Source organism: Rhineura floridana, chromosome 4 (assembly GCF_030035675.1).
Source record: "Rhineura floridana isolate rRhiFlo1 chromosome 4, rRhiFlo1.hap2, whole genome shotgun sequence".
In the NCBI taxonomy this organism is placed as follows: Eukaryota; Metazoa; Chordata; class Lepidosauria; order Squamata; family Rhineuridae; genus Rhineura; species Rhineura floridana.
Genome location: NC_084483.1, coordinates 63,278,476 through 63,304,510, shown reverse-complemented (window position 1 = coordinate 63,304,510; position 26,035 = coordinate 63,278,476). Strand labels below are relative to the sequence as shown.

General features: G+C 42.5%; 1 protein-coding gene across 6 annotated transcripts in view; it reads right to left on the bottom strand.

Moving 5' to 3' along the window:
* The window catches only part of MEI4 (meiotic double-stranded break formation protein 4), a 116,988-nt gene that overhangs the window by 79,646 nt on the left and 11,307 nt on the right, over positions 1–26,035 (bottom strand). For 5 of the 6 annotated variants that reach the window (XM_061623172.1, XM_061623169.1, XM_061623166.1 and 2 more), the window contains 2 exons: positions 11,234–11,479; positions 8,208–8,764 (listed from right to left, as the gene is read on the bottom strand). In XM_061623172.1, the coding sequence (XP_061479156.1) occupies positions 8,208–8,764; positions 11,234–11,479 (803 nt within the window). The remainder of the gene's footprint in view (positions 1–8,207; positions 8,765–11,233; positions 11,480–26,035) is intronic. The other variant, XM_061623170.1, reaches the window with a different exon arrangement.

Sequence of the window (26,035 nt, the reverse complement as noted above, 5' to 3'; positions counted from 1 at the left end):
GCTTTGCTCTATCCCCAGTCCATTCTTACAAGCCACTCTCAAGGTGAAGTGGGAAAACATTTTGCTGCTGATCCATCCCCTTTGCTGCCCTTTTTGGATCACCTGAGATTTACTGATTCTTTCAAGTACTGTCAACATCAAGGATGGAAGGTAAGGGAAATTCATAAGATACCGGACTTCTTTACTACAGGTAGACCTTTGACACTGCAGCAGCTGGAAATGTAGCTGGGGGATCTCAAATCGAATTACTTTCAGAAGATGCAAGTACAGCCTTTCATGATCATGTAGTCTTGAGTGTATGGTATACCATGCTCACTAACCCTTTTTGAGAAACTATGTGAGACTAGCTTGAGAAGGGCTAAAGGAGTGGTATATACAGTAGGGCCCCGATTTACAGCATTTCGTTTTACAGCGATTCGCTAATACAGCGGTCTCAATTAGATGCAATTAGACTAAAGCCCCACTCATACGGCACTTGTTCCGCTTTTACGGTGGTTTTCGGGCATCACACGCCATTCTATTAAATGGCTTCCGCTTTACAGCGGGGGTCCGAAACATAACCTGCCATATGAGTGGGGCCCTACTGTAAAATGATGACTGATCTCTTATATGGTGAGAGGGGAGGATTAAAGAAGTTATAGGAAACAGATTTTAGGGGTTCAGTTCTAGAGATAAATTGAAAAGCAATGTGTAGAGTCTCGCACCTTAAAATTAAGATTAAGGAATTGATGCTCCAGTTAGCACATCGGTAGCACTGGACTCTGATCCGATTTAGTTATATTAATATGGAGCTTGTCACCATTATGCTACAAGGGACGTCTGTGTTCGGGTATATTTATACACCTCTGGTGGGAATGTCTGATAATGAGCAGGTTCTGGCAAAGTGTCTTTGCAGTTATTTCAAAGATTCTTCACTGGGAGCTGGAGGTTCAACCAGGTTTGGCCTTCTTTATTTCAGGGGCAAAACAAGTATTTAGTGTATAAAACCTTGATAACTTATTTTCTCACAGCTGCCTGTATGGGGATTGCTCACCATTAGAAAGCTTCAGGGGAGTGTTTTGTATTTAACATTAGTGAATGAGCTCACGCAGCGATGTAAACTCGCCAGAGGTGAAATAACCCAACACACTTTCAAGACTGATTGGTTTCATTTTATTTCATATGTTAACTTTGACATTTGATATGCATTGTCTACCTCTTCATAAAATGCTCTTTCTACTTTATATGTAACCTTACAGGTAGTGGCCTGTTACTGGCCAACTGATTTGTTACTATGTTCACAGAATGTGACCGATATTGCTTTGTGGCATGTAACTTGTAACCCATGTTATAAGCTTATGTTGGATTGTTATGTTGCATAAAATACAAATTTTAAATTTTAAAAAGGAAAGGGAAAAAAAGACCAGATTCTGAGTTTGGCTAGATATGGGAGAAGAAAGGAGACTTGGTTGCTATGAGACAGAATTAAAAACAAACAAACAATCAGTGATTTTAAAAAAAAAAATCTACAAAAGCACAGTTATCTTTAGTTGCAACACAATAGTTGAACTGAGATTTGATCTCAGGTCTAACTGCACACAGTAAATTAATAAAATGTATTCAATATCCTTTTAAAAGGTTAGAAACAAAGAATATTACCATAACACTAGGCCGTTTTTATATTACATGATTTTATTCTTAAAATGTCATCTTTTTGAAGCTATTACACCATCTGTCTAGGATGCTTATGTGAGTCAAGAAAGTTTGCAACTTTTTCATTTGCATATGTTACACATAACACAATTCTGATATGTATTAAACACTTTAATTGTCCATATGAAGGACTTGTCTTGGATTTACATCCTCCGTGCTGGTGATCATACCTTTTGTGCTAGGCTGGATTTTAAATGTCATTACTTACTGCACATTGACCCACTTGTTTCAATATAGTCAAATAGTTATCAAATGACAGAAAGCTACTAAATTGTGGTTGTATGTTGCTTTGGGTCATATTTGTAAGGAAAGTGACTAATTATTAATAATAAATATACAATCTCTCTCTATACAGCTGTGTTGTTCACTTTTTTTCTTGGTAATTCTTTATAGCTGTTGTTAAAGCCTCTTGTTACATCAGTTTTTAATACAGCTATGGTTAAAGTGTGATCTACACTGCATTCCATTTTCCTTGGGAAACATCAAGATTTTATTCCTGTTGGTATAGAGAATAAATCCTAGTTACCCCATTAACGCCGAAGTCAACACTAAACACACCCACACCCAAAATCAGACTCTCTCCCCAAGTGTTTGTTCAATCCATACAACCTGAGAACATATGCATTTCACACTAGAGAAGTGAGGAAGTCCAGGCCAGGGAGCACAGAACACCAGCTCCCGACAGAAACATTAGTGGCCTGAGAGCCCTGTTGGGGAAGGCCTCTACCTTCCCTGGAGCTATTTAAGGCCTGTCTGCCTGAAGGTGGGCAGACACGAGGAAGCCCAGGCCAGGGAGCACTGACCACTGGCTCTTGATAAGAAAAATGAATGGCCTGAGACAACGGCTAGGGAAGCTCCTCCCCCCACATCCCCTGGGGGGCTTAACGCAGAGCCATGTGACCGAAGGGAAGGCAGAAGCGAGGGAGGCCAGGCCAGGCCAGGCCAGGCAGTTTGTGCCAGTGTCTCCAGTTAGCCTGAGACGTCTTGTCACTCTACATTTTATATCATTTGTTTTAGTATTTTAAAATTGTTAACCATCTTGAGAGAAAAGCAGTAAATAAATGCAATACACAAAAAAAACTGTCTGAAAGGCAAGCTATACACGACATCCACTGCATGAAAGCAATTAATATGGGGCTTTGGGCGGGGGTGTTATGTAAACAGCACCCATGGGGAAGCCTGATGGAGAAGAGGGAGTTTAACTCTCTCTTTGCCAGGCACATTTCCTTGAAATACAAATGCATCTTCCAAGAGGTGGTTTTAGTTTGTCCATGGCAGGAAGAGAAAGAGTTACATTTTCCTCCCCCACCTTATGTGGTCCCGATGCTGCTATTTACATATATTTAAAAAGTGTATTAATTCATACAGTTAACATCATGTCTAGTTTTGCCCTCAACATACAGCTTTGTTATTGATGACCTGACTATCCCTGTATTTAATTTATATCATATCCTGCTTCTCTTCCATCATGAAGCTCAAGAGAGTGTATGCAGGGATCTCAGGCCATTTCTCTCAAGGCACAGAACAGACACAGACCTTCAGCAAGGTAGCTGTATGAAGTGCCTTCATGCTCCAGGAAAGTGGCTTATTAATTTCAGAGACAGGTATGGAGAAAACCACTCAAACAGAAATGAAGCCAAAAATTAAAATAAACTCTGCTTGTCTCTCAAGACCCATTATGTGCTCTCTCATTATTATATGATAATGCCTGGGGCTGCTTTTAGATCTTGTGCTCTTCAAGGTAATGATCACTGTTTGAACTGTACTATGGTCTCCAACAGAAAGGCAGCTAGGTAGGAAACTCATTTAAGTTTACAGTAATACAATTAGCAAGCTGTAGGCATTTGCAGTCTCTTTCTAGCTCTCCACGCATGTTTCCAAATAAATTGTGAATGTTTTGAGAATGTACTGCTGTTTTGTCATCTTATATGATACTCTTAAAAGCTGATCAGAATGTAACAACGTTTCCCAGTCATGCCTGTAAATCCTCTGGAGACTCAATTAATTTAACGCTAAGGAAGCTTGGTGGCTTTAAACTTGAAAGGCCCTAGAGAGAGACATTACTCTATTTTTTAAATATTATCTGTTCCTGTGCTGGGAAGTTCTTGCAGTAGCACCAAAAAGCTGAAGTCACCAAGACTGTTCACAACCTAAGGCATCTTACTATATTTGTCTGGAGCAATTCCACATTTGCATACCTAGCTTATTATTCTTGCTGTGCAAACACAAACCAACAAACCACCAACAAACCAGCATGAGAACTTACTGAAACTGCACCTATGCCATCCCTTTAGAAAGGACATCTGGCCAACACCTGCATGTTCTCTTTGCTTATTAAAAGGCCTCACCATCACCAAGGCATAGATTCAGTTCCAGAGGATTATAAAGGCTTTCGGTGGACAGGAAGGTGCTGTTTTTAATACCTCTAGAACAATCTTTTTTTTTTAAAAAAAATGGCATAATTTATGAAAAGAGAAGACTACTTACAAGCTCGCCACTCCCAAGTGATTTACTTTGCGGTACAGGTCTCATTTCCCAAAATAAACAAGTAACGGGGGGAAATCGAGCAAAGTTTTAATACATGAATACTTCTTTTAGCCATTAACTAATCTCAGCCTGAAATCCTATTGAAGAGTAAGGCTGGTGTAGAAACATGGCTAACGTGGAAATCCGATGAATAGTTTTTTTTATTTCAGACCTCACTGAAACTCAGTGGGACTTACTACTGAGTAACTGTGGGTTGGATTAGGCTGCATGTGCGTTATCTGCTGGCAAATCACAATCACAAATTCAGTAAATGAGACCCCACCACCACTTCCCAGGTGGCCTGCTCTTTTTGGTCTGTGTATTGTTTTGGGGTGTGATATAGGTGTTTTGCCTGTTTTTTTGTGGGGGAGGACTGGTAGAGCTGAAGGCTATGCACTCACTTCTGAATATCACACAGTGTTCAGCTAAGGCTAATTTCAGCTGCAATTGGCACCACAAAATACACACTGAAGAGAAGAAAAATTGAGAGTGTGCACTCCACAACAATCTTTGCGAGATCCCAAATCAAATGCACACCCCTAAGGCAGTGTCCTTTATGAGCCAGCATAAAATTGTGTCCAGCCCATGTTTGGGAGGCAAGACACTGCCAATCCTTTGGGAGGACCATTCCTTATTCCCCAATTCCTTATTCAGGTCTACCCAGACTAGCTATTATTGGCAAGGGATGGGTTACCAGGCTTGACTCTGTCTTGTGCCTGACACTACTCTATGCCTGAAGATGATGACCGTGACTGTTGTTAACAGATGCTAATGCTGATACAGTAAAGGAAATTTATAATATTAGCTTTAGAAATATTCACTTTTTTGTTTTTCACCATTGCTGCATTGTCTACACTGAGTGGCAGCAGAGCGGTTTAACAGTCAATTCCTCTTCCCTGGGAACTCTGGAAACTGTAGCTCTGTGAGAGGAAAGAGGTCTCTGAACAACTCTCAGCACCCTTCACAAACTACACTTCCCAGGAATTTTTTTTGAGGGGGGGGAGTAATCATTACTGTTTAAAGTGCCTTAACAGTGCTTTAAATGTATACTGTAGATGTGGTATATTCTCATAATGCCCTGGTTTTCAGACACTATAGAGAAGAGCAGCTTCTTTTCCTCCAACTTATTGAATTCAGTCTTAGGATGGCATCCATGGGGGGGCAGTTAAACAATAAAATCATGAGAGAAGGAGGAGTTATCGACACTGAAAATATTTGGCATCAATCGTCATCCTCCAGTTGCATGCAAGGGATAAAGGCCACTTCCAGACAACCTGTTTACTGAGCATTCATCCTAATTTGTCTGCAGGGAGGTTAGATCAAGGTGCACCAAAGTGTTATCCTACCCTTTCCACTGCATTCCCCCATCACTTTCCTTATAGCAAAAAGTCCGATCATCTGGAGAAGCAGGTTTGTTGTACAAGACCTCCCAATCAACTATAATTGTGCAACCTGAATTTACTGGTATGAGACTGAATCCCACCTGAAAATAGTGGCAGTCTGGAAGTGCCCAAAGCCACAATAGCCAGGTGCATTGAGAATTAGAGGCAGGCCTGTGCTCTCTGTAGGAACAGCTGACCTGACAGACTACCTCACTGGCTATCTGGTTAAGTAAAAAGGAAAAATTGAGCCCAGGAATCCGTGGAGAACATTGCCCCCAATTAATGTCTTATAATCAGTCACAAGCCTTTTTTAAGAGGCCTTATATCAAAACTATAAATAGAATAGTGAACAAAGAGTACTCTCACCATCATTTTCCAAGAGTAGGAAAGAGTGGTTCTATCAGGTGTCTCCTTATAAAGATAAAAATCAAATCATATGCCTAGCTTTAGCTAGTAATTTTCCTGTTACTTTAACTTCAGTCCAGACAGGATTGAGATATTTTTGTCACAGACTTTTAATCCAGAGGCAAGATATGGTAAACCCCTCAAATATGTCTGCTAAATATCATCACTCTGACCAGACATGGATAAGCCACAACAGATATATACTTTTACAAGCAAACGTTACAGGAGAGAAACATTTATATATAAAAAAGTGCCTGGAACATTTTTCCTGGGAATGGAAGATTGCTACATCCTGCCACAGGAATCAACCAAAACAGATGAATCTCTGTTCAGGTTTCCTCCCCGACCCCTCCCACCCCCCAATTCGGCATCTTCAACATCCCTGCTTAGAGCACCTGTTTGGCTCAGTAAAATGAAGAAGCTAGATTTAGAATTACTAGATAAAGCTACTACTCACTCACACCCGTATTTATTCTCAAAGTTGAAACTAATTTGCCACTACAAAATTCTCCTTCAAAGTTTTTCAAATACTGTTAGTGACATCCACTTAATTGGTTTTCCAGAAAACACAACTACTATCTCTAAACCATGACTCTTAAATCTTTTAACTGTTAATACCAAGCACAGGTGTTTGGTGAAAAAACAAGCAAATTAAAAATGGTAATGAACACTTCTACAACTGTTCTTGTTATGCCATAATCAAAGCCCGAGAAAACTTATTAACTATGTAAAAGGCATGCAATACTGTTTTACAGATTGCCACTACATTCCCCTACAGCCTTTTAAATGCTGAAGTTCCTTGATATTCTGTACCTACGTAACTTGAAAGCTGAAGCCACCTGGGTGTATATTTCTAACCCTTGAGCTCATCTGGCATGGAAGAGCTCAATTCTCCTGCACTGGGAAATTTCTGAATTTGGTTGACATAGACTAATCTTATAACTCATGCATAATATGCTCTTTGAGCATTTTTCAGACTGTGCCATAACTGATGCTAATAGCCTTGTTGAGCACCCAGATCAGAGCTTGGAAAAGTTACTTTTTTGAACTACAACTCCCATCAGCCCAATCCAGCGGCCATGCTGGCTGGGGCTGATGGGAGTTGTAGTTCAAAAAAAGTAACTTTTCCCAGCTCTGACCCAGATTGCAAGCATGCTCATTAAACGGCTTGTAATTTTCACAGACAGCTACCAATGAGCGCCCCAGGAACTCTGAGGCATAGCATTAGCACTTCTCTGTTATCCAAGTTAACCTCTGTGAGATGAAAAACTTCATCCTAGCTTCATTTCTGTTATAGCACAATGTTGTCTCGTGACTGCTGGCAACCTCCAGTAAAAGTATGCATTTTGCCCAGGTAGATTCTGGGGCTAGAAAGGCAGGATGGGGAAAGGGACCTAAACCCCCTATGCAGTCAAACTAAATCTGTCCCCATCCAGTCCTGGAATGTAGCCCTGGCAAACTAGCAACACTCTCCTAATAAGGGCTGCAACACAAACACACCCCTCAGTACAACGGTAGAGTTGTAGCTCAGTGATATATCACATGCTTTGCATGCAGAATATCCTGAGTTCAATCCCTGGCACAGCTTAAACCCTGGAGGGCTGCTGCCATTCAGTGTAGATATTACTGAGCAAGATGGACTGATGCTCTGACTCAGAATAAGGCAGTTTAATAAGTTTCTTTCATGCAGGCTGCAAAGCCTGGCTCCAATAAGAACCTCTGCACAGTCTAAGCAGAAGTTAACTGAAGAGACAGGGAACATGTGGCCCTCCAGATGTTGGTTGCCCAACTCCCATCGTCCCTGACAATTGGCCATGCTGGCTGGGGTTCATGGGATTTGGGAGTCCAACATCATCGTCAGGAGGGCCACACATTCCCCATTCCTGTTAACTGTCCACAAGGGTCAGTTTGGCCCAGGCAGCTGACAGGTAAGAAGAGAAAAACAATCAAATGGTACAGCAGAGGGGAGAGTCCACATAGATGAGGATGGTGGCAGAACTGTGCATCCAGTCCATGGAGTCCATTTACACACAGAGTAGCCTCCACATCCTGCCCTTCATGCACCAGAGTAGCAGCTACCTAGTGCCCAGTATCTGGCAACTTCAAATGCTTGCCTCCAGGATCAAATACGCATCACACTTGAAAACTCAGTTGCATACTGAAATTCCATGAACAGAGAATTTGTGGGTGACATTTACTTACTCTGTTGAGATGGTTGCTGTTCAAAACCACGGCTACAAGTCTTGTCACAGAGTCTTCCAATTTCTTGAGACACTTTCCCAAAATCTGTCTGGATACAACTGCATCATTTAATAAGTTAGTTATGACACAAACGGCCTGAGTCAGAGAGTGTGAAAAGGGGAGCTCAGGAAGGCTATATGAAGCAACCAGACCATCAAGCAATTGAGAGAAAGAATCAGATATTGTGGAAAAATCCCTTCTGAGTTTTTTCAAGTCTGTTCTTAGACCTCCAGCCTCTGTCAATTTTTTAAGTTCAAGGAAACGTTGTAGGAAATGCATGTGAAAAACCAAAGACTTGCTTGTGCTGATACAACAAGAAGTCAGCATTGGTAGTGCACTTGATGAAACGCCGGATGCAGAATTGTTGCAACTATGCTCACTGTGGCGGAAGGTAGGTAAGGTTTCTAGTGTATCAGCTATATAGTCATTTGAGGTATCGCATCCTGAATCTTCAAAATGGCCTGAGCAATCCTCTGTGTGAGTAGGTGGCAGAGCCTCACCTATGGCAGTTGAATTCCCTGAAGCACAAGAAGAAAAGTAGTGAGCCTTGGAACTAAATGTAAAAAGACCCCTACTGGATCAAGCCAAAACCCCATCTAGATCAGCACCAAGTTCTCACAGCCATATGCCTATGGGAAACCTGAAAGAACGACCGGAGCGAAATAGCACCTGTTGGGATTCCCAGAATCTGGTGCATAGAGGCATACTACCTCCAACAGTGGGCTTGGAACTGGGAGACCTGGGTTCAAATCCCTGGTCAGCTACAAAGCTCACTAAGTGACTTTGGGCCAGTTTCTCTATTTCAGTCTATCTCCCAAGGAGGTTGTTGTGGTGGTGCTGATGTGGAGAAGATCCATATCTGCCTCTCTAAGCTCCTAAGAACAGGGGTGGTGAACCTGTGTCCCTCCAGATGTTCCTTGATAACAACTCCTTTACTCCCTGACCACTGGCAATGTTGGCTAGAGTCCAACAACATCTGGAGAGCCACAGGTTTCCCACCCTACATTAGAAGAAAGGAAAGATAAAAATGCAAATAATGGAACAAACAAAAATAGAAAGAAAAAGTTCCGCAGTTACAGTTCATTAAATCACTGGCATGAATCCCATAGAATCCCATAACTAATATCTCCAAGATGTTATCTCTAAAAGCATAAACACTTTCTATATTCCAACCCCAAACTATTTAAAATAGAAATGTAATTTAAGTGTATATGATTGCTTACTTTTCTGACCGCAGTAGCTATCTGCTTGCAGTGAGAACAAGCTGAACTCATCCATGCCACCAGTTACAATCTACACTGAGGAAGTTTGTGGAAATGTGCAAAATTTACTTGTGATAAACTAAATCAGATGACCTGTTTACTATGAGATGGGAGCTGCTATAGGAACAGACAAGACATGGCCACCACAGGGAGATGGCAGTGCACGTTAGCTCTCATGCTATTCGTTTCACAATAATGTGCCTCCAAAGCAAGAACTTTGCCAGAATTCTGTGGTAGGAAGGTGCAACCTGCAACTCTCCAGGACTCCAATTCCCATCAGCCCCAGTTAGCATGGCTAATTATCAGAGATGATAGGTGTAGTCCAGCAACCTCTGGAGGGCCACAGGTTGCTCACCCTTGTTCTAAGGAGTTCAAAACAGATGGAAAAGGAATGTATGCTGAAGAAATCTACAAAGGGAAGATGCTGTTTGCCGTTTCTCCCACCATGGAGTAAATCATTAGTGGTTATCAATAATTTGTGCACTTTTATCCTCAAACACCATGGTTCTGATTTAAAAATATCTAGGATTATTAATCTAGATTTATTAATCTAGGATTAATAAAAATAGTAATGAGAATAATAATTCTTAAAAGCCAGAAAGATTCTATGCCAGGGTAATTTTGGGAGGGGATGATTGTACCAGATTAATTTAAAAAACACCTCTCAATATTTTTATTTATTTATTTATTATTTGATTTATATCCTGCCCTTCATCCCAGCAGGAGACCAGGGTGGCAATATAAAAGCTGAACGTTTCAAGAAATTAGGCTTGCTATAATTCTTAGCAGTAGAAGTATTGAAGGCAAACATGCAAGAAAAGATTCTTCTCTTTTTACTTTGATCTACCTGAATTAATAACTAAAAAGGCATTCTGAACTCAAAGGAATTCTCAAGAAATACAATCCGATGGTTGAAAAGAAACAGTGGCAAACTGCTTTGAAAACAAGATTGTACTTCAAACCACATGTGATTTTATAGGCTGTGCACCTCAGTTATTCTGTAGCTTCAGCAACAACCTACTAACCAAAGCAACTGCTTATAAAGAAAGATTCTCTATTAATTAATATAATGTGCTAGATTTTACTGTTACATACACATTCTAGACATTTTGTTACTGTGGGGACAGGCAAATGTTTGGAACTAATCCTACTGGTACAAGTAAATCAGAAGTTGGGAATGAAGTATTGTCTTGCTGGATCAGATGAAAGGCCCATCTAGACAACTGTCCTGTTCTCACAGTGGCCAGCCAGATGCCTATGGGAAGTTCACAAATCAAACATAAGGATCACCCTTGTGATCCTCAACAACTGGTACTGCTTCTAATACTGGAGGTAATATATAGCTATTACTAGCAGCTTACCCATGAATTTGTCTGGGAAGAGAGCTTTTCTATCCTTTATTGAGCATAGCAGCTAAGAGCGGGACAACAGGCTACAATTGACCCTAAGATATCAAAGACCTCCATGGTGCAACTTTGTGGGGTGGGAAGAGGTGACAGAGGGACTTGGGTACCTCCTCCCTTAGCATTCTGTGCTGTTTACATTTGCATACACACACACCTAGCTATCCTCCCCACTTTTTAAAGTCAAATTTGCACGGGGGAGTGGTGTTCGATACAAATCTACCAATAGTGAACACATATTTTAAAGAAAATATGTGAGAATTCTTCATTTAAGCAATACATTATATCCATAGTTCATTCAAAATGGAAATTAATAACTTACTATTTTCTAAACAAAATCCTGAAGAAATTTTGTTCAAAAGGAGCTGCTGCCTCAAATGAATAACTTCGGCTTCTAAAGCTTCAACTCTCAATTTCTGCTTGGAATTCTGTCCAGATACTATTTTGGCCAGGTGCTCTGAATATTCTTTGCTGCTTTTATCTGGTGGTTTTGAGCAGATGATAGCTAAAGCTAGTGCCAACTGTGAGGTTTTCAGGTACCATATCACATCTTCTTTATCTTTTATTTCTGTAAGAACAACAACAGCTGTATTATGGTTCTTCTCCCTAAAAAAGGTATTTATGTGTTTTATTCATTTAAAGAAAATAATCCAGAAGATCAGTTTTTCTAGCCCTGTTGAGGCCTTAGATCAATCAGTAGATACAACCTCCCACAGTAAGAGAAGCATCAATATAGTGTCAAAAATAAAATGTAGTCTGACAGTTTGAAAGCAATAGTGTGTGCCATACGATAAGTATGTGCAGGTAGAAGATTAGCTTTCATGAAGATATGGATGTCATTTTTTCCATTGAATTCAATGGGTGTGTTGCTACTAAATTCTGGAATTGTGTCCCAGTTCTTGGATAGTGACACTAAGACAAAGCAGCCAAGTAACGATTTAGGATAATAGGACTATGCTTCAGAGACCTTGCATTGCTTTAGCCTGCCCAAGGCCTAGTCTGAGGGAAAGCAACCCAACAACCACCTTCTGCCCCTGAGCTGGAGAACTCAAGGTGTTAGTCTTGGAGTCACAACTTTGTCACTTTTCCAACTGCCCAGGGCCCCTCACTTTTTTGAAAGCTCACAGATGACAAGATGAAGGCCACATATGAGGCCCCTGAGCAATGGCTCAATCCATGGCTTCAGCATGGGTCAGGACTCTAACCCCCAAAAGCTCTCTGCTAGATCAAGACAAAATTATATATGTACTTGTAGGTCACCTTAGGAAAACGTTTGAAAACCACCAACATACAAAACCTTATATGGCAATTCTGCAGCCTTCCCTATGCCCTGAAAATCTCCTGCTGTATTTTTGCTTTGCTTTGCTTCCCTTAAAAATGCTATCACAAACAGCAACATGATCTATGCTGTGTTACACATTGGTAACGAGCTTCAGAAATGGGATTCATTCATTTTGCTTACTAGTCAGTATTTTGTTTCACCTACCATTCATTTTAGAAGGAAAATGGAAGGAAGTGTCAGTTTTCATTTATTGCTATTTCATTTATTTCAGTCTATTGTTGCACCATTCAAGCAGTTAAAGGCTAAATCTTGCAGTGTATTGAGTGATCCAGTGCAAATCAGCATGGAGACCTTACATTGAAATTATTCAGACACTTCCAAGATCATGATCAAGATACTCTATAGCAGGGCACCTTGCCAAGTCTTTGCCTGTGGCTTTTGAGCCTTGCCCATAGTGCTTCTAATAATAATGCTTGTAATAATTTTATACTAGGTTAAGATTGTTTGTGCTGAGTGTTCCACATACTTTTTGTACAGCTCTGATTATTTTGTTTCCAGGTGAAGTTTAGACTTCACTATCTTATTTATAAATATTTTTCTTCTTTTTTTACCTGGACTAATTTTTTATTTTGATTTTCCTGGATCCCATATCCTGGACATCAGATAGATCTCTAGCAATATGCATCTAAGATCACAGGATCCCGATTCCTGGAATTTCACTCTGGATTGGTAGCTATGTTCTTCTCTTAAGCAGAAAGTCCTAGTAATTAACTCATCTGGGATAATGTAGTACACTTTAAGTAGAGAGATGGTGGAGTTTAGTGGGCCAATGTAGAATTCGGCAATGGTCAAATTGTAGTTAATTTTAATCCTGCATGTTGTTGTTCTGAGTAAAGTTTAAAAGTGTCATACTCATATTATTATTCTATAATAATATCTAGCTTTCCCTGTAATCATTTTATACACACTTTTTCCTTATTTCTCCCTTCCCCAAGATTCATTCATGTATGTATGTGCAATTGATTTCTGTTTGACATTATGCTCCAAACATGCTTTCATAAACTGAAATGAATTCACTGGTCTTCTGATGGTGCATTTAAAATAGATCTTTCTAAATAGATTTTAGCCTCTTGAAGTCCTGTCTGATCACCACCCTCTCTTGCCCATTGGGACAATTTAAGAACCTCATTTTTACTGTACGTTTGTTATACTAAAGGTAATCATTTTGTAAGTCTCACACAACACAACCTTTCTTAATCTCTAAGCAGCCAGCAAATGCTGGAAGTGGTTTTGATTAACACCACATGCTGAGGGAAGAGAATAGGTTGGGAGCAGGGATAAGAGACACAGGCTTTGGTACTGGTGAATGGAAACGGCGGTGGCTGAAATGGTGAAGAGAAAATTCATGGGAGCATGATGATGCGAGCTACTGAGCCAAGCAATCAGAACATTTGCACATGAAATTGTGTTTAATAAGCTATTTCTTAATATTTTAAAATAGGAGTCCCCAAACTTTTGGGGCCTGGAAGCACATTTGGAAATCTAAGGAACTGTTGTGAACACCACAAAATACACATTTCACAGAAGAAAAACTGGAGATGCTCAGGACCCCCCCCCAGCAAAACACTTTCTCACACACTCCAAAAAAAAAAATACAGCCAAAAAAGCAGTCCAGCCCCCCATCAAGCCACCACTTTTTTAAAAAAAATATTTTAAAAGTAAATAATTGATATCTAAGGGTGCTGTAGACTGTGGTGGGAGCCACAGTTTTAAAATTATAGCCTCCATGTGCCACAGTAATACATTTCAGCTGCAATCCTAGTTCAACTTTCTTGAAAATTAAATCCCTACTGAAGTCAATGGGTTTTATTTCTAAGTAAGATTGATTGATTGATTGCTTTATTACGGTCAAAGACCAGCAGAGACCAAAGTACGGAATATAAAACATCATAAGAAGGTAACAGTGCAAAAAAACTGTATAAAAAGTTAGTACAATAGACTGTATACTGACACATGGTCAATCTAAAACCAATCTATAAACTATAACAGTCGTTGGGTTGCCACATTTTTCGGTATTTAATGGCTGTGTCACAAAAGCTTGCGTTCTTAGTTGTAACTAAAGGATTTTTATCAGCTAGAAGACATTGTACGTAGAAAACGGCATCTCTACCTGGGAATTTCTGCAGTATGGGGGTAATTAATGGAGGTCATGATAAAGAGAACATTCTAATAAAACGTGGCTCACGGTTTCTACTGCGCCAACATCGCATGGGCAGTAACATTCTGCGAATGGGATTTTTTGGTATCTGCCCTCTAAAAGTACAGATGGTAGGGCATTGTGCTTGGCCAGCGTGAAGGCTTTCCTAAGTCTGAGGATGTATAGGAAGGCCAGATAATGCGCAGGAGTAAAGGTTTTTGTAGAAAGGCAAGAGTCGGAGATGGAGCCAGCAAGAGGCAAATGGTTTTGCAATTCTATATCGAATATTCTCTGGGTGATAGCCAATTTCGCTTTGAAAAAACCACCCGAGAGGACACTAGCAGGAGAAAAGCCTAAAGCTGAGAGTTTGGTGAGTAGTGATTTCTTCCATTTTGACTGAAACACATCAGATAACACTAGTGGAGACAAACCAACTGGTAGAAAGATCAGTTTAAGCCAGTACTTAAACTTGAGCACCCACATACGAGCCACGATCGTAGGCAGCCCGACTTCAAGATGTAAGTTGGCATTCAATACACATAGGGGGGTGCCCAGTATGTTCCTTAGAAACTTAGTTTGGATAGTTTCGAAGGAGGTGTGTTTGGCATACACACTTATCTGGGCACCATAAAGTAATTGAGAGATGACTTTGACGCTAAATACCTGTAGCGCAGATGGAACGTGTTGCCCACTCTTCGTGTAAAAAAAGGAGAGAAGCGCCTTTGTGCTCCTCATAGCATTTGCCTTGGCATTTTTTGCCTGTAGATGCCATGCTCCCGAGGAGTGAAGGGTTATCCCAAGGTACCTATATGATGATACTTGGTCTATAGGGCTACCGTTTAATCGCCATCGATGTTTCACTCTCTTCCTAGTAAATATTACGACCTTTGATTTGTTGGGGTTAATAACCAACTGTTCTCTATTACAGTAACTGGCGAGGGCTCTGAGCAGGCGTCGGAGGCTCTAAGTAAGTATATTTAAAGAACTCAATGAAAGTTTGCAATTCTATGCATTATTGTTCAGGAATTAGCCCCATACCTAGGATTATACTTTATTGCTGCAACCTATTTAACTTTGCAGCTGATAATTTCCTGATAAATGCAGGAATCCAACTTAAACCATACCTGACAAGTGGCTATCTAGCTGCCTTACAACTCTACAGCTTGCAGAGCTGAACCTAAAATTTTATGCTACTCCAGAAATATGCACCTGAAATAAATTATTTGAAACTCTTCTTGTACATGTAGTGGGGGAGGGAAGGACATATTATACTTGTATCATATAATTGATTAAAACATAAAATGCAATTTGTCCTAGCAAGCTTATTCAATACAGAGTAAACAAATAGACAGATCTACTGCTAGCATTCTTTATCAAGAAAAACTGGAACACCAATTCAGAGTCACTGACATTTCCTTATGAAATCAACAAACCCAGGAAGCACAGAGTTTCAAGGACCACAGCATCTCAAAAGAGCTATTCACTTGAACAGGATGGAAATATGAATGAAGTGAGCTGTCAGTGTCAGTAACACGGACTTGGGTATTTACTTTCAGTTGGAACACTAGAACATTTAATTGCTTAGGTTCCTGTAATATTTAATGGGAAATATCCAATTACATACAGAACTATACTTGCCCATTTTCATCCTCATTTTTCACTAAGGGCCAGTTGGCAGGACAATTCAATGAATAGCTAACATGAACACCACCTAAGCTTTTTTCTTTAAAAGTACAAAAGCATTTTTTATAATACTCAGGCTATGAAAGCCTTTCAAATTAGGAATATGCTATTGTAATAATTTAACATTTTGTGCTAAATTGCCTGCAGCACAGCACATTCTGCATGCAAAGTAAGTCTTCCCAGGATCAGTCTCTGGTATCTCCAGTTCAAGGATCTCAGGCAACTGTTGGAAAGGCCTCTTTCTGAGACGGAGAGCTGCTGTCAATCACAATTCACAGTACTGAGCTAGATGAATCAATGATATCTGCTGGTGCTGTTGGTGAATGCCAAGTCAGTCCGTAATAAGTCCTCACTTATTCACAATGAGTTACATGGGTGAGCGGGGGTGGACTTGATTTTACTTCTGTGTCCCCTAGGGTACCTGCTACAGCACTAGCACAGACTGGAAGGCCGGGGTGGGGTGCTACAGTTTATAGGAATTCCACCTCCCTTGCCAGGAAATCCATTTGCCTAGGGAGCAGGAACAAGGGGTTTGTACCTAGTGCTGAGCCAAGGAGACAGAGTGGGGATTCTGCTGGTGTACTACCCATCTGTCTCCCTCTCCGAGCTTATGGAGACGGGCTTGGAGGTGATGATGAAAAAACCCCAGATGGTGATTCTGAGGAATTTCAACATTTACACTCATGATGCCCACCCCTGCTGCACTTTAGTAAGTGGAATAAAAATGGATATAAAGGCAATGCTACTTACAGTGTAGAAAGGGAAGATGATTCCTAGACAAGAGAGACAGACCATAGAGAACGAAATAGCCAGAGCAATCTATACAAGCCATAACGAGCCAGAACAGCTGAGTGACAGGCCATCTACATGTGAGGAAATAGTGCTATTCCACACATTTTTTAAAAAAGAAGTTGGGTTTTCTGAGTTGTGAAAGAAAGGAAGGCTGCAGAGGAAAAGCATGAAAGGAAAATGTTTTAATCACAATGTTGTACAGATGGCACATAAAATATGAATGAAAAAACATGACTATTTCACAAAAAATGCTCAGTGCGTTAGTACCCTAACTAAGCACATATAACCGAAATATTTGCATATTCTTTCCCTGTCTACCCATGCCTCCACTTCCCTCTCCTCCTTCTGTTGTTCCCAGTGTTGAATTTTAGACTGTAGGCTCTTCAGGAAGACAGGAATTATTATATTTTTATTATTATTTTTATTTATATCCCACCCTTCCTCCCAGCAGGAACCCAGGGTGGCAAATCTATATCATAGTATTCTACAAAGCACCATGCACGCTGATGGCACTATATCAATTATAAAAATGAATATGTAGCTTTGTCCATTAAACAATTTGATGGCACTATATCAATAATAAAAATGAATAGCTTTGTCCATTACACTATTCAAAGACTGAAAACTGCAATCCAACACACATTTAGGTGGGAATAAGTCCCACTGAGCTTAATGTGAATAACTTAAGAACATAAGAAGAGCCTGCTGGATCAGGCCAGCATCTTATTCTTGCAGTGGCCCACCAGATGCCTATGGGAAGCTGAACGAGCAGGACCCGAGTCCAACAGCACTCTTCCCTCCTGCGGTTTCCAGTACCTGGCATTCAGAAGCATACTGCCTCTGACTATGAAGGCGGGGCATAGCCATCATGGCTAGTACTCATTGATAGCATTATCCTCCATGGATTTGTCAAATTCAGCTTGAGAGCAGACAGTCATACAGTACTGCATTGTACAGGTGTTTGGGCTGACACAAAATGTCTCCTAAATGAGAAACGTGGTGACATTCCTATGTTTAGCTGCAGAAATCTACATGGCCAGTGAATGAAGCACAAGAAGCTTGATAGGTCTAATGACAAAGACTTTTCCTCTTCTCCCAGGCATTTTAGCATGTGTTTTTAAATTACTTTTTAAAAGTGTGTTTTTAAATTTGTATATTTGTTTTTAATGTTTTTAATTGTTGTAAACCACCCAGAGAGCTTCGGCTATGGGGCGGTATACTGATGCAATAAACAAACAAACAAGCAAACAAAGACAATTGAACTGCACATCTTTTCGACTAGCACCCTTCTGCATACATTCATACAAGTTTAAAAAGAGGCATCTTCTCTAGGATATCATTTCTTATGCTCCCATTTCAAAATATAGGAGAACAATTCTCAAAATGTCCTTCTTGGCTTTTGTGATTCAAGGCACTATCGGAGATTCAAGATTAACAAGTCTTAGGGAAAAAAACCTTCTCAAATCCTTCCCAGTGCTAGGAATTGACTGAGTTTCTGAAGCTGAAGGAAAAATGAGGTGAAGTCTAAGGTTAGGATTTAAAATGCAGATTCAGTCACATCCCACAGATTGATTCTTGCTGAATCTAAAGAATGAAAAAAATGATCTCCGCTTTGCAATAATTACCCTTGAGTTCATATACAGATCAGCATTTCTTCTTGCTTCCAGACAATCTAGTGCTGAGATGACAAAATGAGCTACACAGTAAACCAGCAAAAGTAGCTAATTGTGGCACATGAGCTTGCCAAGGCAACAAAACGTGTTATCTTTTATTTATTTATTTATTATACTTGTATACCGCCCCATAGCCGAAGCTCTCTGGGCGGTTTACAATAACTGAAAACAAATACAATTTAAAATACATCTTTTTAAAAAACAATTTAAAACACAATTTAAAAATTTCAAACAATATAAAACACATGCTAAAATGCCTGGGAGAAGAGGAAAGTCTTGACCTGGCGCCGAGAAGATAACAGTGTTATCTTTTAGCTTTGCCATATAAAATAATTACTTCTCTAGGGGCAGAATCACACCCTGCTCCATTCAATCTACCACTCTGTCTCCTCTACTTTCCTTCTTAGTCTTGACACCCCCCACAAAAAAACTTAACCAGCTCCCCCCCCCCCCCAGCATTAAAAGCTTACTTTGGCTCTTTACCCCTAGAGGAGACCGAGCAAGACATTTGCAGAGTCTCCATGGCTCAACCCAAGTTTACCTCAAAGGTGAAGCATGATCAGATATTATAATGTTCATGCAGAATGCTTTTCTCTTCCTTTCTGTCTAGTGTTGAGCTAGTGGCTCTTTGCTACATGCTCTAATCGTGGAGAGGCAAAAGCAGAACCCAGCCACAGCTTGGCTCTGCACTTAGAACAGCCTTGCCATTGGGACTGAAGGAACATACTTTCCACATCTTGAGTAGTAAAGGGTACTCAGCTGACCTTTCCACAAGAGGGAGGGGGAAATGAACCACATGCAGCCCCCATAGCTAGATACGGAACATGCTAGAATTGTACTTGTCTATACTCTCCCCTCATCCTTCCCCAATTAAAAATTAGTATTATTCCAATGCCAGGAAAGAGATAGACATACATTTGGACTACCCACATTGCCACTCTGTGTTACGTACAGGTCACTGCTATGCTGCATGCAAGATTTATCACTACTGAAGAGCAGTCTGCCATTTGAGTGATCACGTGGGGTATTTCCTATTCACCCTGGAAATGGGCAAATTATACAGCTGTTTTTGCTCTTTTAATTTGCTATTTTTTTGATATTGTCAAAACATATGTGTGTGATATTATTTATTTATTATTTTATTTATACCCCGCCCTTCCTTCCAGCAGGAGCCCAGGGCAGCAAACAGAAACACTAAAAACACTTTAAAACATCATAAAAAGACCTTAAAATACATTAAAACAAAACAACGTTAACAAGATTAAAAAAACTTTTAAAACATCTTTTAAAAAGGGTTAAAGATATTAAAAGACATATTAAAAGCAATTCTAACACAGACACAGACTGGGATAGGTCTCAACTTAAAAGGCTTGTTGGAAGAGGAAAGTCTTCAAAAGGCGCCAAAAAGATAGCAGAGATGCCACCTGCCTAATATTTAAGGGGAGGGAATTCCACAGGGTAGGTGCTGCTACACTAAAGGTCCATTTCCTATATTGTGGAGAACGAACCTCCTGATAAGATGGTATCTGCAGGAGGCCCTCACCTGCAGAGCGCAGTGATCGACTGGGAATATAAGGGGTAAGACGGTCTTTCAGGTATCCTGGTCCCGAGCCATATAAGGCTTTGTACACCAAAACTAGAACCTTGAACTTGGCCCGGTAGCAAATGGGCAGCCAGTGCAGTTCTTTCAGCAGTGGGGTGACATGTTGGCGATACCCTGCCCCAGTGAGCAGTCTCGCCGCTGCATTTTGCACCAGCTGCAGCTTCCAGACCAACCTCAAGGGCAGCCCCACATAGAGCGCATTACAGTAATCCAGCCTAGAGGTTACCAGTGCGTGGACAACAGTGATCAGGCTATCCCGGTCCACAAACGGCCGCAGCTGTCTTATCAGCTGAAGCTGGTAAAAGGCACTCCTAGCCACAGAGGTCACCTGGGCCTCTAGTGACAAAGATGGATCCAGGAGCACCCCCAGCCTACGGACCTGCTCTTTCAGAGGGAGTACGATCCCATCCAAAACAGGCAACTGACCAATTATCCGAACTCGGAAACCACCAACCCACAGCGCCTCCATCTTGCTAGAATTCAGAGTCAGTTTATTGTCCCTCATCGAGCCTACCACCGAGTCCAAGCACTAGTCCAGGGCTTGCACGGCCTCTCCCGATTAAGATGTTACCGAGAAATAGAGCTGGGTATCGTCAGCATACTGCTGACACCTTGCCCCAAAGCTCCTGATGACTGCTCCCAAGGGATTCATATAGATGTTAAACAGCATGGGGGACAAGATGGTACCCTGTGGCACCCCACAGCACAACTGCCAAGGGGCTGAAAGACAGTCACTCAATGCTATTCTCTGAGAGCGACCTTGGAGATAGGATCAGAACCACTGTGAAACAGTTCCTCCAATACCCATCTCACCAAGTTGGCCCAGAAGGATACCATGGTCAATGGTATCAAAAGCCGCTGAGAGATCAAGTAAGAACAACAGGGTCGTACTCCCCCTCTCCTTCTCCCAATAAAGGTCATCCATCAGGGTGACCAAGGCCGATTCAGTCCCATAACCAGGCCTGAACCCAGACTGGGATGGGTCAAGATAATCTGTTTCATCCAAGAGTACTTGCAATTGCTGTGCCACAACCCTCTCAATCACCCTCCCTAAAAAGGGGGTATTTGCAACCGGTTGGTAGTTGTCATAAACCAATGGGTCCAGGGTGGGTTTTTTCAGGAGTGGTTGGATCACCACCTCCTTCAAGGCAGGTGGAACCACTCCCTACCGCAATGATGCATTGACCACACCCTGGATCCACTCGGTCAAACCCCCTTGGCAAGAAGGGCAAGGGTCGAGAGGACATGTTGCTGGCTGCATCATCGCAAGCACCTTGTCTATATTATCAGGCCGCATCAACTGAAACCATTCCCAAGAAGTTGCAGCAGACTTTGCACTGGACACCTCATTGGGGACTACAGTAGATGTGGAGGGAGCATCAAGACTGCTACGGAGGCAAGCAACTTTACCCTCAAAGTGCCTAGCAAACAATTCACAGTTGGCCTCCGAAGGGTCTAAAACTCCATTTCCTGGAGTTGATGTCAACAGACTCCTGACAATAAGGAAAAGCTCCACCGGACAGCTACTTGAGGATGCGATGGAGGCGGAGAAGTGGGCCTCCTTCGCCGCCCTCACCACCACACAGTAGGCACGGTTATGATGTTTTACTCATGCCCGATCAGCCTCACAGCACGTCTTTCGCCACTTGCGCTCTAGTTGTCGTCCAGCCTGTTTCATTGCCCTTAGCTCACTGGTGCACCAAGGTGTGGACCGGGCTCCACAATGCCAGAGAGGGCGCTCGGGGGCAACCATGTCAAGAGCCCAATCTGCCTCACTGTTCCACAGTGTGACAAGGGCTTCAACAGGGTCACCTGCTCTATCTACTGGGAACTACCCGAGGGCATTCAGGAATCCAGTGGATTCCATTAGGCTCCGGGGGCGGACCATCTTAATCTGTCCACCACCCCTGCAGGGAAGGATCGGAGCCATAAGTCTGAACTTCACCAGGAAGTGATCTGACCATGACAATGGGGTGACATCCACCCCCCCTATCTCCAGACCACCCCTTCCTCCATCTGGAGCAAAAACCAAGTCGAGGGTGTGTCCTGCCCTATGCATCGGGCCAGTGACAACTTGAGACAACCCCATGGTCATCATGGAGGCCATGAAGTCCTGAACCGGAGCACTAGAGGCAGCCTCAGCATGGACACTGAAGTCACCCAGCATTATAGTTCTGGGCTCCTCCAACACCACAGCCGAGATGGCCTCCGCCAGCTCAGTCAGAGAAGCTGCTGGGCAGCAGGGTGGACGGTACACCAGCAGCAACCCTAGTTTACTGTCTCCTCGGCCCGACAACAGGTGCAGGCCCTCACAGCCAGCTCCAAGACAGAGTGGTTTCCTGGTGACAGAGATGGAAGTTCTGTAGACCACAGCAACCCCTGCCCCCCGTCTCTGTATCCTATGCTGGTGTTACACAGGGTATCCAGGTGGGCAAAGCCGGGTCAGATCAACTTCTCCCAGTTCACCCACCCAGGTCTCGGTAATGCACACCAAATCGGCACCTTCATCCACAATCAAATCATGGATGAGAGTGGTCTTATTGTGTACTGATCTGGTGTTAAACAACAACACACACAGGCCAGCGGGCAAAGCAAATGAGCAATGCGGAACCCATCCATGAGAGGAGCGGCAGCAAGGAACAAGGCGCAGATAGCCTTGCCCTCGTCTTCTACGGTAATTCATCACATCTCCATGACTATATTTCCCTCTACCCATGATCACTGAAATTGGGGTGGCATCACCCATGTTCCTCCGTACTAAGACTCCTCCTAAACAGCTGATATGGACCCAACACAAGCCCACCAACAAAGCCTGCCGGAACCAATTATCCTAGAAGGCCTCAGCGAGGATTGGGAACAGTCATACACACTCAAACTTTTTCACACAGGCCCCATCTACTCCCCCTCCTGTCTCACACCCAAGGAGAGCCAGTCTTCTGCCAGTTACAGACTCTCACTCTGAAGGCATCTGGAGACTTTCTCCTACCAATCAGTTCACTGCACAGGCTCTCACCCTGTGCAGGAACTACAGATGCTCCACACGCCCTCCCCACCACCAATCTCCTCTAGATCGGTTTAACAGAAAATTAAAACAAACAAAAAAGGAAGGTAACAGAAGGGGAGTAGTGCCCTCGCCCTCGGGACTCCCTAAGGGCCTTCCCAAGGGGCAACCCCCTTTGGTGTCGCCCCTTCGGTGGTGACCCCGCCGGTGGCAGACCCACCGCCCAAGGGTTGCTGGGCTTTTATGTCTCCTGACCCAGCCAGAAGCTGATGCAAGAGGCTGCAAGATTAACTGCAGCCTCTCTCTGGAGCCAGGGTCAGACAGGGGGTTCCAGTCCTTGCAGCACTTACCAGGAACGTCGGCTGTCTTGAGCGACAGCACCCCAAGAGAGCAAGCAGCAAGCACCCAGATGCTCAGATACTCACTCCCAGGGCATGTCTTCTTCAGTCCCCTAGTGCTGCAGCTGTTCCCCATATTATGAGTATATATGTGTGTGTGTGTGTGTGTGTGTGTATGAATGAGAGAAGACACTTTGCAAAAGCAGTATGAACTTCTGAAGGAACTGAGTTTTTAGGTGGAATTTGGAGCAATAATACCATTTACTAGTGGTAGATAGGGACTGCTCAGTCAAATGTAAGTAAAGGTGTGCGTGCTTTGCACCAGTAATACCAGTAACCAAAGAAAGGCATTTTGAGGCACAAGATCTACTAGAGAATTAAAGGGTCACAATCCTTCCACTCTGATTGCCTTTCAGAGCCCTTGTGTGCAAAAAAAACCACCTTGTGTATTTCTGATGAAAATGAAAAGTGAGCTATCCAGTTTTCCTTTCAGGTGGTGCCTGGTGGTCACTGGGGAAAAAAATCAGTCGGTTATTTCTGCATTATTACTGACCACCTCCTTCCTTTTAGGCCTTTTTTTCCCCTGGAGCACATTCTTCTTATGCATTATCTACTCAACAGCAAGTCCCACTGAATTCAATGACCCTTACTCAGGTAAGTACGCATTGGATTGCATCTTAAATGTTAGATTTCTTATTGCTAGTTGAGAAGCTTTACTGTGTCAAGGAATTCTCCTCTGTTTATCTGTGGGTGCCTTATTTGGTTATGTATTGATTATATTGATACCCCATCTGCTACTCAGAGGCAAACAGAGATCCCAAGGGGTCTCCCTTGCAAGGACTTACTAGGCCCCACTGACCTTCAGCAAGCTTGCTGCATCATCAGATGACACCCTGGGACTGCAGTCTTAAGCATCTGAAAATGGAAATGGACTGCCTTCAAGTCAATTGCGACTTATGGCAACCCTATGAATAGGATTTCATTGTAAGCAGTATTCAGAGGGGGTTTACCATCGCCCTCCTCTGAGGCTGAGAGGCTGTGACTGGCCCAAGGTCACCCAGTGATCTTCATGGCTATGAGGGGATTCGAACCCTGGTCTCCTAGGTCATAGGATCTCTCAGCGGCTTTCGATACCGTCGACCACGGTATCTTGCTGGATCGTCTGGAGGGATTAGGAATAGGAGGCACAGTATTACACTGGTTCCGTTCCTTTCTCTTCGGTAGACAACAGCAAGTAGCATTGGGAGATGAGGTTTCAGACCCTTGGCCCCCCAATTGCAGTGTGCCACAGGGTTCTATCCTTTCTCCCATGCTATTTAACATTTATGTAAAACCGCTGGGAACCATCATCAGGAGGTTTGGGCTGCAGTGCCACCAATATGCGGATGACACTCAGCTCTACCTCTCATTTAAGACCTCACCAGAGTCGGCTGAGGAAACCATGTCCAAGTGCCTGGAATCTGTGAGTGGATGGATGGGAAGAAACAGGCTAAAGTTGAATCCTGATAAAACTGAAGTACTGCTCGTGGGAGACAAGGGAAGATTGGGAGACATCGACCTGATATTTAATGGGGTACAATTGCCCCTGAAAAATCAGGTCCGCAGTCTTGGGGTGATTCTTGATTCCGAGGTGTCATAAGAACATAAGAACATAAGAAGAGCCTGCTGGATCAGGCCAGTGGCCCATCTAGTCCAGCATCCTGTTCTCACAGTGGCCAACCAGGTGCCTGGGAGAAGCCCGCAAGCAGGACCCGAGTGCAAGAACACTCTCCCCTCCTGAGGCTTCCAGCAACTGGTTTTCAGAAGCATGCTGCCTCTGACTAGGGTGGCAGAGCACAGCCATCATGGCTAGTAGCCATTGATAGCCCTGTCCTCCATGAATTTGTCTAATCTTCTTTTAAAGCTATCCAAGCTGGTGGCCATTACTGCATCTTGTGGGAGCAAATTCCATAGTTTAACTATGCGCTGAGTAAAGAAGTACTTCCTTTGTCTGTCCTGAATCTTCCAACATTCAGCTTCTTTGAATGTCCACGAGTTCTAGTATTATGAGAGAGGGAGAAGAACTTTTCTCTATCCACTTTCTCAATGCCATGCATAATTTTATACACTTCTATCATGTCTCTGACCCGCCTTTTCTCTAAACTAAAAAGCCCCAAATGCTGCAACCTTTCCTCGTAAGGGAGTCGCTCCATCCCCTTGATCATTCTGGTTGCCCTCTTCTGAACCTTTTCCAACTCTATAATATCCTTTTTGAGATGAGGCAACCAGAACTGTACACAGTATTCCAAATGCGGCCGCACCATAGATTTATACAATGGCATTATGATATCGGCTGTTTTATTTTCAATACCTTTCCTAATTATCGCTAGCATGGAATTTGCCTTTTTCACAGCTGCCGCACACTGGGTCGACATTTTCATTGTGCTGTTCACTACAACCCCGAGGTCTCTCTCCTGGTCGGTCACCGCCAGTTCAGACCCCATGAGCGTATATGTGAAATTAAGATTTTTTGCTCCAATATGCATAATTTTACACTTGTTTATATTGAATTGCAT